Here is an 18,348-nt window from a genome sequence, read left to right on the forward strand (position 1 = left end):
ACAGCCTCCATAAATACATCCATGTTTGCTGTGACACCTTTATGGACGCGTAATAAGCAAAGAAGCGGATCATGGCCCTGCTGGCAGCAGTTTATAAGACGCCTGAATGAGGACATTGTTGGACATAGACGAGCACCCAGATGGGGGGATGGGGGGGCTGTTACATAAGCAAAGAGTTCACGGTGAGGGGAGTCACTCTGTTTTGATTTTATGGCAGCGAATGGAATTACTTTTAATCACACTCTTCAAAAAGACATTGTTTTGGAAAAATAGCAGACATGTGACGGTGGAAGCGTTCACTGCTCCTCACAATTCTGGATCTTAAGCATTAACCCTGTCCACAAAAGAATACACAGTCATTACCAGGAACCTATCAGTCATGAGCTTAAAGCCACATCTTTCAAAATTTTAGGGATTGAATGCTATTGAATGCTAACAATGCTATTGATTTTGAATACAATCAGTGAGACAGTGGCCCTGACGATACAGCTTTTTTTTGACAGCGTCTTCCACCCCTAATACATACTCATTACCAGTGATTCACCAGTCACAATCTTAAAGCTATTTTTTTTCTCAAACTTTTAGGGATTGTCACCAAAACAAGAAAACTATTGATTGTGAATAAACCCACTGAGACAGTGGATGAGTTCAAAGGGCAAATTCATACTTATTCATTACCAGTGATTTTCCAGTCATGGCCTGAACGGTGTCTTTCATAATTTTAGGGATTGTTGTGAAAGCAGGCACGCTATTGATCGTGAATACAACTGGCTTCAAAGGGCAAATGTAATGTAAACATGGTCATTACCAGTGATTTACCTGCTATCTTTTAAAAAAATGTCAGGGATGGTTACCGACACTATTTTGATCAATGCACGGCACACGGTGACAGAGGTGAAAGGTCAAATAAACCACTTTTATTGTGGTTTTTGGTTCTACGCCAAGGCAAGAACCGTAATTATTTTGAATCATTTTGACATGTGGTGGCTGGCATTAAACTGAGGTCAAAGGTAAAATCAGGACATGATCATGTATGCCGCCTCACAACTTTAAACCTGATCTTACACGGATTGTGGTACCATCACAAAGCAATCATCCTATTGATTTTGGGGGAAAGAAATAGATGAATGAAAGGTGAGGCAACTGCGGTCAAAGGTGCGTTAGCACTAAACTAGGTTGACTTCTTTTTACACTTGTGTGGTAGTTGAGACATTTAACTTGGTCACAGTTTGACCTTGGAGGTTCAGATTAATTCTATTTCTCTGATTTCCACTGGGGGCAGCGTCCTTTAACAGACGGTGCAATAAAACAGAACATTTCTAGGCCTGATCATCCCAAACGTTGCATGCAAAGTGACTGTTGAGAGAGATGATGTATAGGTGACACACACGCGCGCACACACACCTACACACACACACACACACACACACACACACGAAAGGAACATTAGAGTCAACTTAGCAGCGATGGACATTGGAGACAATCCTCCTCTCCAAATTAAAGACCTCATTCCGTCTCACATCTGCTGAAGGCGGATTTACTCCTCTCCTTATTTCCACGCTGGCATACGAAAGCATCTTCCCGTCCCGGTAGCGGGGGCACGGTGATAAACAACGCGGGGCCCTGCCAAGTGTTGCCGACTATGTTGATTACTGTTGCGTCTGTCCTGATTTAGGGCGAGCGTGAGCTGATCCAGCGCAGTGCCATCGAGCCGTCAATCATCATCTAGAGCCAGAACGTGGGCAGAAACGCACTCGACACTTGTGCATTTTAAAATAAATATCTAAATGCACCGAACAGAGATCCTTTTAGTGTTGTGTTTGTGTTTGTGTTGTGTTCCTACCGGTGTGGATCTGCCGGTGAGCCTCCAGGGACTCCTCAGTCTGGAACTGGGCACCACACTGGTCACATACAATGGCCTTCTCGCCAGCTGGAGGACAAAACACAAGAGATTAGACTTTTATTGCACAGCAGACAGACTCCATGGTGGAAACATCAGCCTCATAGGACACATGGAACTTTGACGTGAAGGAACAGAGCGTGAAGGGATAACAATTAAGTTTGGTACAGGCGCCTGAACAGCCCATCTACCGCTTTTTTTGCCCAAAGATATTGCAACTGGTTTAAAATATGTTATCCAGCTAATGTACTGCATGTAAAACTGTCATAACTTCATCAAAATTTATAACAATGCCACTTTTGGCCCATCTTGAAATCTCAAGTATTGTTACCGCCACGTAAAATTTGAACTTGAGCTGAATAAAACTGTGACCTTGTGCTCTGCACACATAATATATTGGACGTGGCAGAATCTAATATTTCCCTCGTGCGATTGGTTATCTAAAAACTCTATGTCATCTTTACAGATTGGAAAAATGTGGACTGATTAAAGTGACTGAGCTATGTGGCTCATGCACAACACATAATGTCATAACTTCGCCAAAATTCAAGATAAAGATGGTATTTCTGGCCCATGTTGAGATCTCATGTACTGTTGTGATCATGCTAAATTTGACCATGACAACTAAAACTGTGGCCTGTGTTGTGCGCACAAAAAATATCGGATGTGGCAGGGTCTAACAAAGAATTCAATGTTTCCCTGGCGAGATCGTTTATCCAAAAAATCTTTGTCATCTCTGCAAATAACAAAAATGTTGACTGATTAATGTAACTGAGCCATGTGGACCACACACAATGTATGACATCATAACTGAACAAAAACTAAAGCTAAAGATACTATTTCCGTCCTGTGTTGAGATCTCAAGTACTGTTACTCACACCCAAAATTTGAAAGTTATACAACTAAAATCGTGACCTGTGCTCTGCAGACAAAAAAATATCGGCTGCTGCAGGGGCTGACAACAACGAATCTAAAATTTCACTGGCGCGATTGTTTATTTAAAAACTCTTTGTCATCTTTGCAAACCACGCACAATGTATAAGGTTATAACTGAACAAAAACTCAAAATAAAGATACTATTTCTGGCCCATGTAGAGATCTCAAGTACTGTTACCAACAAGCAAAATGTCAAAATTGTTGGTGGTGGACAACAATGAATCTAATGTTCCGCTGCTATGGATTGATCTAAAAGCTCTTAATCATCTTTGCAAATTACAAAAAAGTTGATTAATGTAACCCAACAGATGAACACAAACTTGTAAAATGTCCTAACTTCTTCAAAACTGAAGATAAATCAACCACTTTCGTCCCACGCTGAGATCTCAAGTACTGTTACCGCCACGCAAAATTTGAACATGTCGTGGCAACTGACAACGATTCATTTATTACAATTTCAACTTCACGAATGGACTGATCAGTCCAGCAGCAGAATGTGACGTGAACCACGCACAATCCACAATGTCATAACTCCATCAAAACCCATGATAGAGAAACCATTTTAGACATAAGCTGGCACAGGTACTGTTACTACCGCACTAAATTTTAACGTAACCCAAACAAAACTGAGACCTGTGTTCTGTGCACAAAAAATGTTGGATGTGGCGATGGTGGGCTACCTTGAATCCTCAGCATCTTCAGTGCTTATCTGGAAGGACTGTTCTGTTGATGTTTACCAACAATAAAAAACAGTAAATTGACTGATTAACATGTACATTTTAATGTGGAACAAACGTGACGTAAAAGTGGACGTGTTGTTTTTGAAAGGCATATGCAAAAAGTGTTGATTCATGACTCGGATATGAAGGTCAGTCAGCCCGAACAGGCATTAAAAGAAGCAGACTGCTTATTTGTCGTTTGCTCATGTGAAGTGTAAATGTAAAATTGGCTGGTGTTTATACGAGCAGATCAAGTTTATTCGCTGCCTTGAGGCTGTCCTGTTCACCTGCACTTTGCGAGCGTGAACAAGCAACTGCACAACGTGCACAACACATCGGGGCCTTAGCTACTCACGGCTTTACAGCTTTGGCTCGTCGTACTGTACATGCCATACACATCACACATCAAACATACACACACACCCACCCACACAGATGCACACACACACACACAATGTGAACATCTGCTAGTTGTTGTGTTATTGTGTGCGCGTGTGTATGTGTGTGTGTATGCGTGCGGCCATCTCTCTCGGTTTGTTCTTGGCACGGCCTCGCCGGTTACGACACCTCCAGAAAGAGAGAAAGAGAGAAAGAGAGAACACAATGCAAACAGGAAGCCGATTCTTAGATGGCAGAAAAAAACTGAACGAGTGAGCAGGCAGCGATAGTTGGTGTGCTTTTGCAACCGCAGTGACATTGGGGGAACGGCCTGTACTGTAAAAGCAGAAATGACACACACAGCGTGCTTGCCAGAGGAGTTCTTATGCAACAAGTTATGCAAAAAAAAACCAAAAAACACACAAAAAAAACAGATGCTGCACAAGTGAACTGCATTGTTAAAAGCCAACCTCATCATCATCATCCTCCTGTGAAACGACACCGTTATTTCCATTTCACAACTAAGTGCATATTCAAGAGGTGGCGTTCGCCAGCTTATGGCCGACGCAAAGATGAGCATATGGTGGAATTAGTAGCCACTTAACCTTTGGAGAGCCAGACGCGGCACAGAAAGTACGAGAAACAACCATGTTGCCCATTTACATGAAGCGCATCGCTGACACTACTATTATTTTCACCACTACGATATAGACATCTCAGATACATACATCGGATTTTTTCAAGCACTCAACCAAAACGAGAGACAGTATTTTATTGATGAGTCACAGTCCTCCACTTCACGCTTCAAATTTTGTGGCATCACACCATCACAGTTTGTCAAACTATATAATAAAAAAAGTCATTGCTGTGTCGTGGTTGCCTACAGGCTATTATTAGTCAAACAAGTGCTACAAGTCAAGCAAGTGCTACTTATTTGTTGCTTAAATTTCACATTTTCTAACATAAATATGGCTAAATGAACTAAAATACAAATGTAAGGCATTCAGAACTTTGTGATGATATGTAGTATTCTACACTGGTCACTAGGTGTCAATAATGGCCAATAATAGCCACTGCAGGAAGTACTGCACAGAAACTGGAAGTAAAACAGGAACAACAAGGAACTCTCCCAATGCTAACATATGTGAATCTATATTATATCTAATCTAATCCATATTATATCTTCTTTATTGTCTGTGCTCACTCACTCACACAATGAACTGTGTTTCTGTCAACAATGAACTTTTCAGCACTAATTATTATATATTAATTATGATTTATTATCAATGTTACATAATTTATCAACACATCACACCCATTGACTCCTATTGTAACACATTGTTATCATTTCGTTATGGTATTTCAATTTGGTTTCTATTTCAAAATTGGTAAATGGAAGTGCACAAACAAATTTATTGGCAATTGGTGTGAAACGGAAAACTGTGGAACTGTGAATTGGAATATGTGATGTATTCCAATGTAACCTACATGCATGTGCCATTACCATATTATGTTGTATTTTCTCTTATTAGGTCTACTATATTGGCTAATAGGAGTGTAAAGGTGACTATAGGGGTATTATTTAACGTCAAGAGGGCTCTAACAGTATTAAAAACCTGTATTTAGAATGTCATAAACAGGTTTTCTATGCTCTAACTATGAAAATATTCCATTATAAATAAAAATTCACTGATTACGGTCTTGTCTGGAGCAAAATAACTGTCAATGCTGTAAACTGAAAGCCAAAAACAGGGTTCTCGCATTTGATTGTTTTTGTTACAGTTTTACGATGGCATCCATTCACTCAAGTTTCCATCCAGCCGTTTTCTATGCCGCTTATCCACATTAGGGTCGTGGGTATGCTGGAACCTATCCCAGCTGACTTCGGGCAAGAGGTACAGGCCAGCCAATCGCAGGGCACATATAGACAAACAACCAGTCCCACTCACATTCATACCTATGGACAATTTAGAGTCTCCAATTAACCTAACATGCATGTTTTTGGAATGTGGTAGGAAACCGGAGTACTCGTAGAAAACCCCCACACACGGGGAGAACATGCAAACTCCACATAGAGATGCCCCACGGAGATTCCAACCAAGATCTTCTCGATCACCTGACTGTGTGGCCAACATGCTAACCTCTAGGCCACCGTGCAGCCCACTCAAGTTTCCGTTTTTATAAATAAATAAAAAAAGCTCCAAATATTTCTGAGCAGCCAATATACAAGTACACAAATTATTAGTTTTTGGACCTTCAACAACTTTGTTGTTGATAAAAATAAATAAATAAAACTACATCAAATTGTAAAATAATACAACAATGAATTTCCATCCATAAAGTTTCCACCTTTAGAAATAAAAAAAACAACCATGTATGAAAAAATTAAATACCATTTACAAAGTATGTGAAGTATTAGTACAACAACAACATTAAAAATAATACAAATTAATGTAAAATAATCAAGAACTCAAAAAAATTGGGATTAATTTTTTTAAGGTATAAGTTTTTAAATTATTTTTTTTTACATCACATATAAGTGTTGATAAGATAATGTAATAAAAGTTTTAATCTTTTGTTTGCTAACTGCTTTTTAATGTAATACTTGACAGTTTTTAAATGATGTGTCTGATGGTTAAAATAACAGCACATCATTACTGAAAATACAAACACAGCTCAAAAACGTGTATGCATACCCCACTTGTGTCTACTTATGTGATGACAAAGTCTGCTTTGTGTATTCTGACAACGTCTAAAATGCTTTGTGTACATACGGTTAAAAACAAAACCCTCTGAAGCGACATGAAGAATGCAAGGTTGCTTGGTTTTGTTGGATGGCTTACTTTGCGTCGCTACAAGCGACGACAGGCTCGCTCACTCTAATGTTTAATTCCGACATGGCCTTTGATGAAAAATTCTGTTTCGACGGGTCCTCCCAAAGGGGTGGCATCTGTTGCAAACAATAATACCTGCGATGGAAAGTAGGCTGGAGCAACAAGTGTCACGTCTGAGCAAAATTATGGTGGGTATTTTTGGAAGATCGGGGGTAGGGGTGGGGTGGGGGTTTAGACAAGTGAATGGCGGCATTGTTGTTTTTGCACTGTGTGACTTGCACTTAGAAAACTAAAAAGACGAATTAAAGTTTGCATTGAGACCTGGCATTCAATGTGTCCAAGGAATGCGCTTGCTAGCAAACGGGACAATGCGCTGATTATTGCACAGCACATTATTTGGCCAAATAATAGCAGAATGAGCACTTAGCACATTAGCGACAATTTACCAGCAAAGGAATTTTCCATGAGAGCCGGTCAGGGATAAGCGGGACAATACACAGCCCTCATGAGGTGGACATGGAACCACCATCTTCCCACATGAAACAACGGAAGCACAATTCATCTGTTATATGGCTGCAACTAACGATTGTTTTCTTCGACTAACCTGAAACTTTTTGTTTGGATTAATTGAGTAATTGGTTAGGCCCCAGATGGACCAAACAAATCAATATGTGTCTTTAAACCCAAACAGTTAGTGGATCGGTCCGCAACATATCAGAAAATACCCATCACTGTTTTCAAAGCTGATGTGTGTGAATATCTTGTTTTGCCTAAAACACAAAGACAATAGGTCTGATTTCATGGATGACTCAGGAAATGAAAAAATATTCATATTTGACAGGCTGAAATCAATCGAAATACCAACATAGTTGTTGATTAAACGGATAATTGATTAATCATATATTAATTGTTGCAGCTGTAATCGGTTACAAGGTCAAACTACTAAAATCTTTATGAACTGTCTTTTCAGTAAACAGTTTACCATTTTTAACAGTCATACAAGCGTAAAAAGAAGCTAATGCTAAGACACAAAGACTATAAAGCACCAAGTATGCCCTTTTCCATCAACATTTTCGAGGGAACTTTTATTACCAGGATGTTTTTGAGCTGGGGAAAATAATTATTGGTAATCCGTGTGGTTTTATTTTTATTATTTTGCCACATTGCAAAGTTCCGTAAAATGCATTCAAATCAGGCTGATGACGTAGTATTTTTATATTGTATATTTTGATGCCATGTCAATCTTCGGGCAAAATTTTGGAGTCGAGAATCTGAAAAGTCTTACTCTGCTACTTGGTACGAAACGCGCCAGTTAAACAAGATGAAAGTTCCTGTGGCGGAAAAGGGGCAAAAAATGGACAAAAAAATGTGCCTCCTAGCTGCATTTCTTTTAACGTTCTTAACTGTGGCGCAAGTGTAAGAAGAAGTTAACCACCACAAAACCTTGTGGTGGAAACGTCGTTTTTCTTCTTCTCGTAATACCTCATCTTTTCTTTTGAATAGGAAAAAAAACATTGGCTGTGGCTGTAGTGAACCTCCTGGTGTAGTTTTTGTTTTTGGTATCAACTCCACAAGGCGGCAGTAGCTGCATTTCCCACACGCACTTTGTCAGCTGCTGGTGTGAAACTTGCCTTACTGCTGTTTACAATCAACTCATCAGCGTCAAACCTTGATTTTTGTATGATCCGGTTTTTACACGATGTGTTTTTTGTTGGAAATTTTCATTCAAGTTTTTGTACGGTGTATCGGTTTTCATACAATATCGCGCATAACAAAGTTATCCGTTTGCCCAGTACTGTGTCGTTCCGCAAAATCAAGTAGCCAAACAAAGCACCCTGCTCTACTTTGATCTCAAATGTATTTTTTGTTAATATTTTTGGGTGTCTGGGACCGATTCATTGGATTTACATGAGTTCCTATGAGAAAAATTCCCTCGGTTTTTCATACGTTTCAGTTTTCCTCATACCTTTTAGAACTAATTCTTGACAAAAACCGAGGTTCCACTGTACTTTTTAATAAATGACCATGTAGAGAGAGCTGCATTTTGACTTTCTCATGCGCTCCAAGTCATCAGTCAAATTAAAAATTGAACTGTCCACTTATGGCCTGCTTCCAATTAAGGCACCATCCGCTTTGCGCTTTAAATAAATAAACTCCCCGGCTATAATTAAAGTATTTAAAAACCTTGTATTTAGAAAGAGTATGAATAATTTGTAAGAAGAAGGAAGGCTGCATGGACTGAGATACCCTCCATCTCCCGGGAAGCAAATAAATAAATAAAAACCTCTGGAAACGTCTTCGTCGTTCATAGAAAGTAAGTGGTTAGAGAGCATTACAAGAGAAAGATAGCAAGAGAAGAGTGGTGTCTACTGTGACCGATCGGACAAACAAGTGGATTAAGACGTCGAGCCAGAATGTAAAAAAACAACAAGACTTGACTGATATTGCAATGCGAGCTCATCCATTTTCAATGTGGCCTCATGTACGAGAGTGTGTATTAGTGTGTGTGTGTGTGTGTGTGTGTGTGTGAGTCAATATTTGTGCGCAGCATCCCTAGACGTCCCACCCGAGGACTGTAAAGCTGTCAAATGCGACCTGAATATTCCGTCTTCATCGCCTTCCCTCGCTTCCCTTTGATTCCTTCGTTCGCCGACAACGATATCGTCTCAAGGCGCTAACGTCTTTCTGTTACTTTTCATAGCTCGTCTGAACACACACACGCACCCCCTCGCACACACACACACACACACACACACACACACACACACACACACACACACACACAGTCCTCGCTTATGTCTGTCTGATGTCTTTTGCTGTTAGACACACCGTGTTAACCTTGAAATATAACTTCAACGGGAAGTTCAATATTCTCGCCACTTTCCTCATTCTCTTTTCCTGATTTTCTTTTATGGTTCTTCAATTATTTCCGCATTTTTCTCTTTTTGTGAATTTTTATTTATTGCTACTATGGTGTGAGAATGAGATGGTAAAAAGAAGACTGAAGTGGGAATGAAGTGTAATAATTTTGCCAGTTTTCTGATAATTCTGATAAAAAAAAATTGTGGGTCTTAAATTGTTTTATTTTTTTAAATGTATCTAATTAATTCAAGTATTTTTTGATCATTTAAAACATCCTCAGATGGCAATTTATGCTATAATCCTATTGTTATTAGGGCCCTACTAATAAACTACTAAACTGAAACTACTACTTATTATTTCATCATTGATATTTTGAATAATGTGCAATATTTTTGCTTTTTTTAAAATAAGTAATCATTTTATTTATTTTTTAATCCTGGGACCACATTTTATGCTAATAACCTAATTAATGTTATTAGGGCCCTATTGAAACTACTACTAATAATGATTATTTTATTATTCCTAAAATAAAATACATTTTTTGTGACATTAAATTATTTTATAGACTTTTCTTTTTTCATTTTAAACCTTGGGACCGCATTTACTGTTAATAACCTACTTATTGTTATGAGGGCCTTATTGAAAATACTACTATTATTTTATTACTTTTAATTTAAAATTATGAATTTCATCATTCTTATTTTGAATTAAGTGCAATATGTTTGCTATTTTTCTAACCATTTTTACATTTTTTGGTCACATTTAATTATTTAAAAGATTTTTTATTTTAATCGTGGGGCTGCATTTTATACTAATAACCTCATTATTGTTATTAGGACCCTATTGAAACAACCCATTCATATTTTGAACCACGAGCCATATTTTTGGCATTTTTTTGAATGATTTGTACTTTTTTTGGTCCACTTAATTATTCTATTGATTATGATTATGATTATTATTCTATTTATATATTTATTTATATTATTATTATTTTAACGTTTTTTTAGATAACCTACTTATTTTATTAGGGCCCTATTTGTACAATTATTTTGTTATTACAAAAATAAAATGATGAATGCATTTTATGCTAATAACAAATAAAATGATGAATGCATTTTATGCTAATAATTCACAAATTGTTATTTGGGCCTGATTTTGGCCTTATTTGAGGACCTGAAAACTACTTCTAAATACATTATTATTATTATTATTATTATTATTATTATTATTATTATTATTATTATCCTTATAATCGTGTATTTCAGCTTTTGAATTAAGAGCAATATGGTTGCTATTTTTTTGCTAAAAAAAAATGTCAAGAACCTCTGCAAACAGGAAGTCGGACATTTTTCCTGCATGTTGTCCAGTGAAAGTGCAAATGTCGTGAAAATGAAATAAATTTGGTAAATATGAGGTCACTTCATGATGAAAACGGCAAAGTGAATCTGTCCCAAGGTGTGCAATGCATGCTTACTTTGAATGAATGCGTTCTGTGCATTAAACATGTTCAGTGGAAAAATGAATCCTGCATGACAGAGAATTGAAGAGGAGGTTGAGTGGCCCTCGGAAATGAGGCTGTGTGACTGCAATGGCTGGCTTTCAGGTGTCAACTCTGTGTGTAAACGCTCAAAAGACACGATTTCATCTGGTGTTGGGGGGCGGGTGTGGAGAAAAGGGCGGCAATAGCTTTCTAGAGACTAAGAAAAACACAATGGCGTCCATGGTCTTGTAAAAAAAAAAAAAAAAAAAAAAAGAGGTTATTTGTAGTAAATCAGCTCGGCGTTTAAAGGCAGAGACAGCAGCGGCAAGGTCTAGTGGGAGGCCATGAGGCATGTGCTAAATGGGCTTGGGATGGGTGGGGGGGGGGTTTAGTGCAGGCCGTGCCCCCCGCCTTGTGTCACCCGCACATAAATTGCCGTATAGTGCCTTGCTTCAAGGGGAATCGAGTGGTGCAAGGTCGAAAGAAGTGGCAAAGCCAAGGTGCACGGCGCCATGCCCGGCGCCCGTCAATCTCATCAGCCCGCTAAGCGCTAACGGGGGCAGGGGTGGGTGCCTCCTCTTGGTAATCGGCGATTACTGCCAAATTAAAAGTGATAAATCTCTGGGGCGCCTTTGATGGTCAACTTGGGCACAGAATAGGCGCGCTCATCAGCTCTTGTCCTCGCGTCTTCTATATCACGGCCAACAAAAGACACCGCTTGAGAAAGGGGGGGGAGGGGGGGACGTGTCCCCCTGCTGTCGGAAAAACACATATACAAAGCGTAGCGAAGCGAGCCACACCATGCACCTCGTGCGGCACGTGTGTGCAAAAAAATTGCATGGTCGGGAGGATGAAAACCACTTCCGCCTTTCGCTTCCTCCTTGCAGGGTTGTTGCGCAAACTCATTTGCTGGCTCGGTTATTTCATAAAGAGACGCAAAGGAGAACAAGGCATCTGTCAATCAAAAGGAAGAAGGTTATCATGCTAACTTGTAAATGTGCTGTGATGAGCAGCTGTCAATGACTTAGGGGCAATTCCTTACCTGCCCCCTTTGCTTGATGGCGGCCATGTTTTTCAACCAATCTTGCTCCAATTTTACACATGCGCTGGCCAGTCTAAAGGTTTGTACCAAATTTTGTTGGGATTGGTAGTCATCAAAGTGACAAAACTAAAATAAATCATTGACTAAACATTAGTTAGCGCCAATGATAATGCTAAAACACAACATGTGAAAGGTCCTGGCTTTCACAACACACAATACCAATACAGTTTCTACAACATGGAAAATACATTGTGATTCCTATTGAGATTACGTATGTTGCATTTAATTGTTCCAATGGTACAAAATCAGCATGAGTTTTGTTTACAAAAAGGCGTAACTTAAAAGGTAAAACAGTAAAGTGAACAGTAATGAATAGTTAGCACCTATGCTAATGCTAACACAACATGAGAAAGGTCCTGGCAGGTCTGCCAACAGTCCAAAGTCAGCATCAAGTCTAGTTACAAACAGTGACAAAACTAAAAAACAAAACAAAACAAAACACTGTGTAAACATTACTTAGCACCTATGCTAATGCTAACGCAACATGAGAAAGGTCCTGGCCGGTCTACCGATATGCTATTCTTTCTTATTTGTGGCGAGTGTAGCACCCGGGTGATTTTGACGCTACTATTTACATCAGATTATTACATATGGTGTCTTTATTTGTGGCATGGGGGTATCCTAATTTCAACCCCATGACTGTACAGTAAATTTTCAGTGTTTCTGATGTGTGGTGCTCAAAATGCTTTGGAAGACCAACTAGCATCCATGTAATATAGAGTCAGAATCACGTGAGTGACGTATAGAACATTTGCTGCTAAAACCCGCCCCTTCTTACTTGATGGCGGCCATGTTTTCTAACTAATCTTGGTCAAATCTTGCACACTCGTGCTTGTTGGTGTGTGACAAATTTTGCAGCCATCTGGGTAAACCTCCTAAAGTTGCAGTAGCTGTTCTGTATAGCTGCATGAGAAATTTTAAGTCAATCCAACTTAGGGGATTTAACAACAGCGCCATCATGTGGTGTATTTGTCCAAAAAAACTAATAGCACAGGCAATACAGACGGGGTGCATGTTTTGACACATTTTCACCCTTTTGCGGGCAGCGGTTCAGGAGTAGAAGAGTTCCACAAAGAAATACATATAGTCATGTGTCAGAACGAGGCAAATAGCTTGTAAAAATGTGCAATTAGGCTGCTTCTTGCCAGACATTGACCAAATGTTCCAACCCCCTCTAATCTCTCTTGGCCTAACAGCCCGCCTCCTGCCCTGAAAGGTGAAAGGTGCCATGTGGTTTCGAGCACAGCAGGCATTGAATCAGTTCTGTGTTTATCCATCACAGTGCTGCTACAAAAAATGCCAAAATCAGACTGCAAAGAACAGTAAAAGATCATCGACACCCCCCCTTCCCACTCTTAAGAATGAAATTCCTTGTGTGTCTTATCACACTTGGCCAATGAAGACGATTCGGACTCGGATTCGGATTGTGATAGAGAGACGGAAAAGAGGCTTTGGCAAATATGTGGACGCTCCTGGATGTGTTTATTTGTGTGTGAAGGAAGGAAGGAAACAAGAGCTGGAGGTAAAGACCAAGCCCCCCACCCCATCCCAAACTTGCCTCAGGACTCTTCTGGTGTGAAGAGGCAGGAAGTAAGTAAGTAAGTCAGGCGGGCCAAGTGGCCCCGGGGTTAGCTGGTATTAATAGAAGTGGCCCGCAAGAGGGTGGGTGGGCTTCTGGTTGGAATATATAATTTATGTATGCCCATTGTGGTTCTAATGAAATGAATACCAGCCCTCAATATGTGGATCCAAGTTATCGTCATAGGAATTTAGTAGAAAACTTTACAAAAAATACACCGCAATGATACAATAAAGCATTTTCAATTTGGGTAAGCCACAATGCAGGAATGTGGTCAAAAATAGAAATGCATAGGCATAGACACCCAAAAGGTATCTGACGGGGCATCTCCCAATTGCTTCCCACACTACGTATGCAGCACAACCAAAATACTACGAAAAAAATAAGCGATGCCAGTTTCAGTCCATGTTGATGTCTAAAGTATTGTCGGAAACAGGCCAAATTTGAGCGTGATCTGATTAAAAGTGCGAATGGTGTTCTACGCACTAAAATATCAGATTGTTGATGAATCTCTGAACTGTCAAAGTGCCACAGAACCCAATGAATAAGTGTCCTAAATTAATCAAAATTAAGGAAAGAGGTGCCATTGTTGGTCCATGTCAATGTCTCATGTATTATTACAAAAACTCCAGATATGAACGCAATCAAATTTAAAGTGTGACCGGCGTTCCACGCACGCACAAAAATACATCGGATGGACGGTGTATCTCAGTGTGCCGTCAAAGTTGACCAAACAAAACCCAATGAAAAATGTCATGAGTTCATTAAAATTAAAGAGATCCATGTTGATGTCTCAGGTACCGTCAGAAACAGGCCAAATTTGAGCATGATCCCATTAAAACTGCGACCGGTGTGTTGTGCACAAAAATATATCGGACGGATGGTAAAGTTGTATGACAAAACACAATTTTAAAAAGTAATCAAAAGTAACGAAAGAGATGCCATTTGTGGTTCATCTTGACAAACAAAATTTGAATGCGATTCAAATAAAACTGAGACATGAGTTCCGTGCACGGAACGTCTCGGAATGTATCCACCAAGGCGTCCAAGTGTGTCTTGCAATTGCACCACACTTTGCAAACAATGGCGGACATACTTTGCTGAAAACACTTTTAATATGTCAAGAACGCGTTAAGCGCCAAGTATTTTTGCTTAGCTTAACAGATTAGGTTGGTCAGGTTACGACCATCACCATATACAGCCCATAAATGTAAAGATATTTGAAGTTAACCTACAAGTATGTCAGTGTCAACAATTTTACGACTTTGGGCAGATTTCAACAAACCCCAGTAGAGTTAAAGGTTAAAGGTTATCAGACAATAAGCTACGCTTGAAAAGAGTCAGTATCCGATGATAACCTTGCACATTGTCTCACGCCACATTTTTTAACATTCGCCACCAAAGAAGTTTTGATCGGATGATTGACAATAAAGTATTAAAGCAGCAACAATTAATCGGTGAATCAATGATTAATAATAATAATGATTAATCAAAATGTTTGCCTTTTCTGACATGTTGCAGACCAAACCACTAACTGTGTTTGGTTCATTTTGATTTGGTCCGTCTTGGGGCTAACCAATTATTCGATTAATCAAACAACTAGCTTCAGATTAATCGACTAAGAAAAAATAATGGTAGTTGCAACCCTCAAAGGTATATACTCATTAAAAGGTTAGCAAAATTAGCCATTAATCTACGACTGATTTCAGCGTAAAATATCACTGAGATGCCTTGATGAAATTGCAAGCTCTTGCGCAAACATGCTATCGGAGGAAGCCATTATTACATTTACTCTTCGAACAGGAACATTTCAGACTAGCGTTAGCATCTTTTCCCAGCCTCCTGACCTGCGTATGAACTTTGACCCCCTCCCTCTGCGACCACAGCATACGGTTTGCTGTAATTGTGCTAACATGAAGCATCAGCTTTAAAGTGCTGTTAATGCATTTTATAGTTGAAGGGAGGGAGGAGTGGCTGTTCAAGGGCAAGAAACAAAGTTGGGGGGTTGAAGTTTGCGATGACTTCACCGTAATTTTTTTGTATTCTACTTTACAGTAGCAGGTAAAAGTAAGTGTTTTTTTTGGAAGGGGGACCGTAACAGAGCCGACACCTCCCAACATTACCCGGGCTGGCACTCATTAAAAAGCTCTGACAGGGAACACACCAGGCTTTCACTGCTTTGTTTGCAGGAGCATTCTTGGCCAATGCTAAGGAGACCAAAGTGCTCATTGCATACTGTTACTTTTTAGATACACTAAAAGCAGAATAAAACAGCAAAAACAGCAGAGAACTAATGCAATCTAGTCAGGCACCACCCCCGCCCCCCTTTCCCTAGTCCTCGATTATTACCACCAGCAGCACAAGTCCCTCACCTAGCCCGGGTCAATAACCTGTAAAGATTTACTATTTCGGCCCATTATTTCCAGCTTTCAAGTCGCACATTGTCAAAAGCAATGCACACTTTATTAAGGCGGGCGTTGTCGGATCTTTACAGCAAATACGCGTATCGCTTTGGCTGCTAAAAGTGATGTTAAATGTCCTATTTTTAAAAAAAAAAAGAAAAAAAGATGAAAACAAGCATTGCAACGCTATATTTTGTCATAAAGACATTCTATTGTTGCAACAATTTCAAGGCACTATGCATTGCAAATATTCAACTATATTAATAGGATTGTAAGCAACAACAAAAGACACCTTTTGCAAACATGGTGGACGTGCAGCAACACTTTCCACAAAAATGGCAGACACAATGCTCCAAGCAATGCTATTCCTAAAATTTCAAGGCACTTTTATATAGCATAGACGCATATTTCGACTATATTAGCAGGGATTTCAATAACAACAACAAAAAAAAGCGGAAAACACCTGTTGCAAACATGGTGGACATGCAGCAACAGTTTACACAAAGGTGGCAGACTATTATACTATACTGATGTATTAGATTATACTACATTTTGCGCACAAATGATATAATATCAAATTATATAATAATATTATATAATGATATTTTTGCCACAATTTCAAGTTTGATAGAGCATATATTTTGACTACTGTTTTTTTCAACAAGAAGAAAGACAAAACCACTAATTTCCAGCATAGTGGACGTTCCAATAAAGCTATATGTTTTGCTTTTAAAAAAAAAAATAATTATGGCAAGGAAGTTTCAAGGAAGTTATATTTTTACTGTAAGTCTACTGTATGTTGAGGGTGGCTGACATCCAGCAACATGTTCCACAAAGATGGTGGACACGATGTTGTAAAAATGCTCTCTTTTGCCATTGAAATGAAATCATTTCAGGTTTAAACATTTATTATAAAGAAAAATGTAGTTTTTACTCACAAAACCTGTGAAAATGGCAAGAAAAAGAATGGCATGAAAAATCCCACTAAAGTCTGTCCACAAAAAGGCTCCAAATCATCCAATTTGGTGACGCCAGGAAAAGCTCGGCGCCAACGGCAACATCTGCAAACGTGGCAGCACATCATGACACACAGGCGAGCAAACAGGAAATTCTTCCAAAGCGCCATTTTTTTGATGGTTTTTATGGCTCTCAGGTGCACGGATTTACATACGTGTTTGTTTTGCTCGAACACAAGCGTTCTGCCCCGTTCAAATGTTCCACATAAAAGCCAACACGTGCTGCCCTGAAAGGATACAGTCGGATCAATTAGGGAAAATAAAAGTATTTAGCACCGCAGTACCTGAAGTCATCAGGGCTGTTATCTGCCAGGGGACCACACTGAGCACTTTTCCATGAAGTCATCTTTATCTAATGTGCAGTGGATTATTATTAGCTGAGAAACATCAAAGAAGATTGGAAAAGTTGGGATTGCGTCCCAAACCGCAGCACCTCGACCCACTTAGGGATCGTTTACAAGAGCCTGACTCAGCTCAGTTTTAAAGCTCAGTTCTGTCGTCTCGTCCTACAAATTAATTGTAAAAGTCACTGGAGTCTCGTCTCATCAGGATTTAGTAGGAATTTGTACAAAAAAAAAAAAAAACTGCACTATAATCAGGAGAAAACTGACATATTTCGGGATACCTCAAAAAGTTCTTACGTTAAAACTATTACGTGATAGCTGGATTAGAAACTACCAACGATAAAACCAAAAGAGTGCATTTTTGCTTGGAAGTTGAGCGGAACGGCAAAAGTGGCAAGTGAAAGAGGCAAGCCTCTGAACTTGGAATTCAACTGAAATCAGAAGTTAGGTGTGATGTTAAAAACAGAACATTTTTTTCAAATTGCTTCACTTTGCCCCCACTTGTTATCAAAGTTACGATAAAGCAGGGGTGTCCAAACCTTTTCTGTCGAGGGTCACATACTAAAAAAGAAGAAAACGCATCTCAGCTTTGTCATATCGGTGAAAAATCCTATTATTGCTCTCAACCACTGCCTATTTTTCCCATTTTTGCTCTTGTTCCAAATATTTTAATGTCCCAAATATTTAAACTTTCTTCTTCAATGATCTTGTAAATAATCTTGTAAACCCTTAAGTGTATAACTTTTTCCCCAACTCATTTTGCAAAAATTATCTCTTTATTTTGTTTTGTTTGAAA

At 39.1% G+C, this 18,348-nt stretch overlaps 1 protein-coding gene across 3 annotated transcripts in view; it reads right to left on the minus strand.

Annotated features, from left to right (window-relative positions):
• The window catches only part of zbtb16a (zinc finger and BTB domain containing 16a), a 165,370-nt gene that overhangs the window by 63,358 nt on the left and 83,664 nt on the right, over positions 1–18,348 (minus strand). For all 3 annotated transcript variants that reach the window (XM_054755693.1, XM_054755692.1, XM_054755694.1), the window contains exon 4: positions 1,844–1,930. In XM_054755693.1, the coding sequence (XP_054611668.1) occupies positions 1,844–1,930 (87 nt within the window). The remainder of the gene's footprint in view (positions 1–1,843; positions 1,931–18,348) is intronic.

The sequence above is a fragment of the Dunckerocampus dactyliophorus genome, chromosome 16 (genome assembly GCF_027744805.1).
Source record: "Dunckerocampus dactyliophorus isolate RoL2022-P2 chromosome 16, RoL_Ddac_1.1, whole genome shotgun sequence".
NCBI lineage: Eukaryota > Metazoa > Chordata > Actinopteri > Syngnathiformes > Syngnathidae > Dunckerocampus > Dunckerocampus dactyliophorus.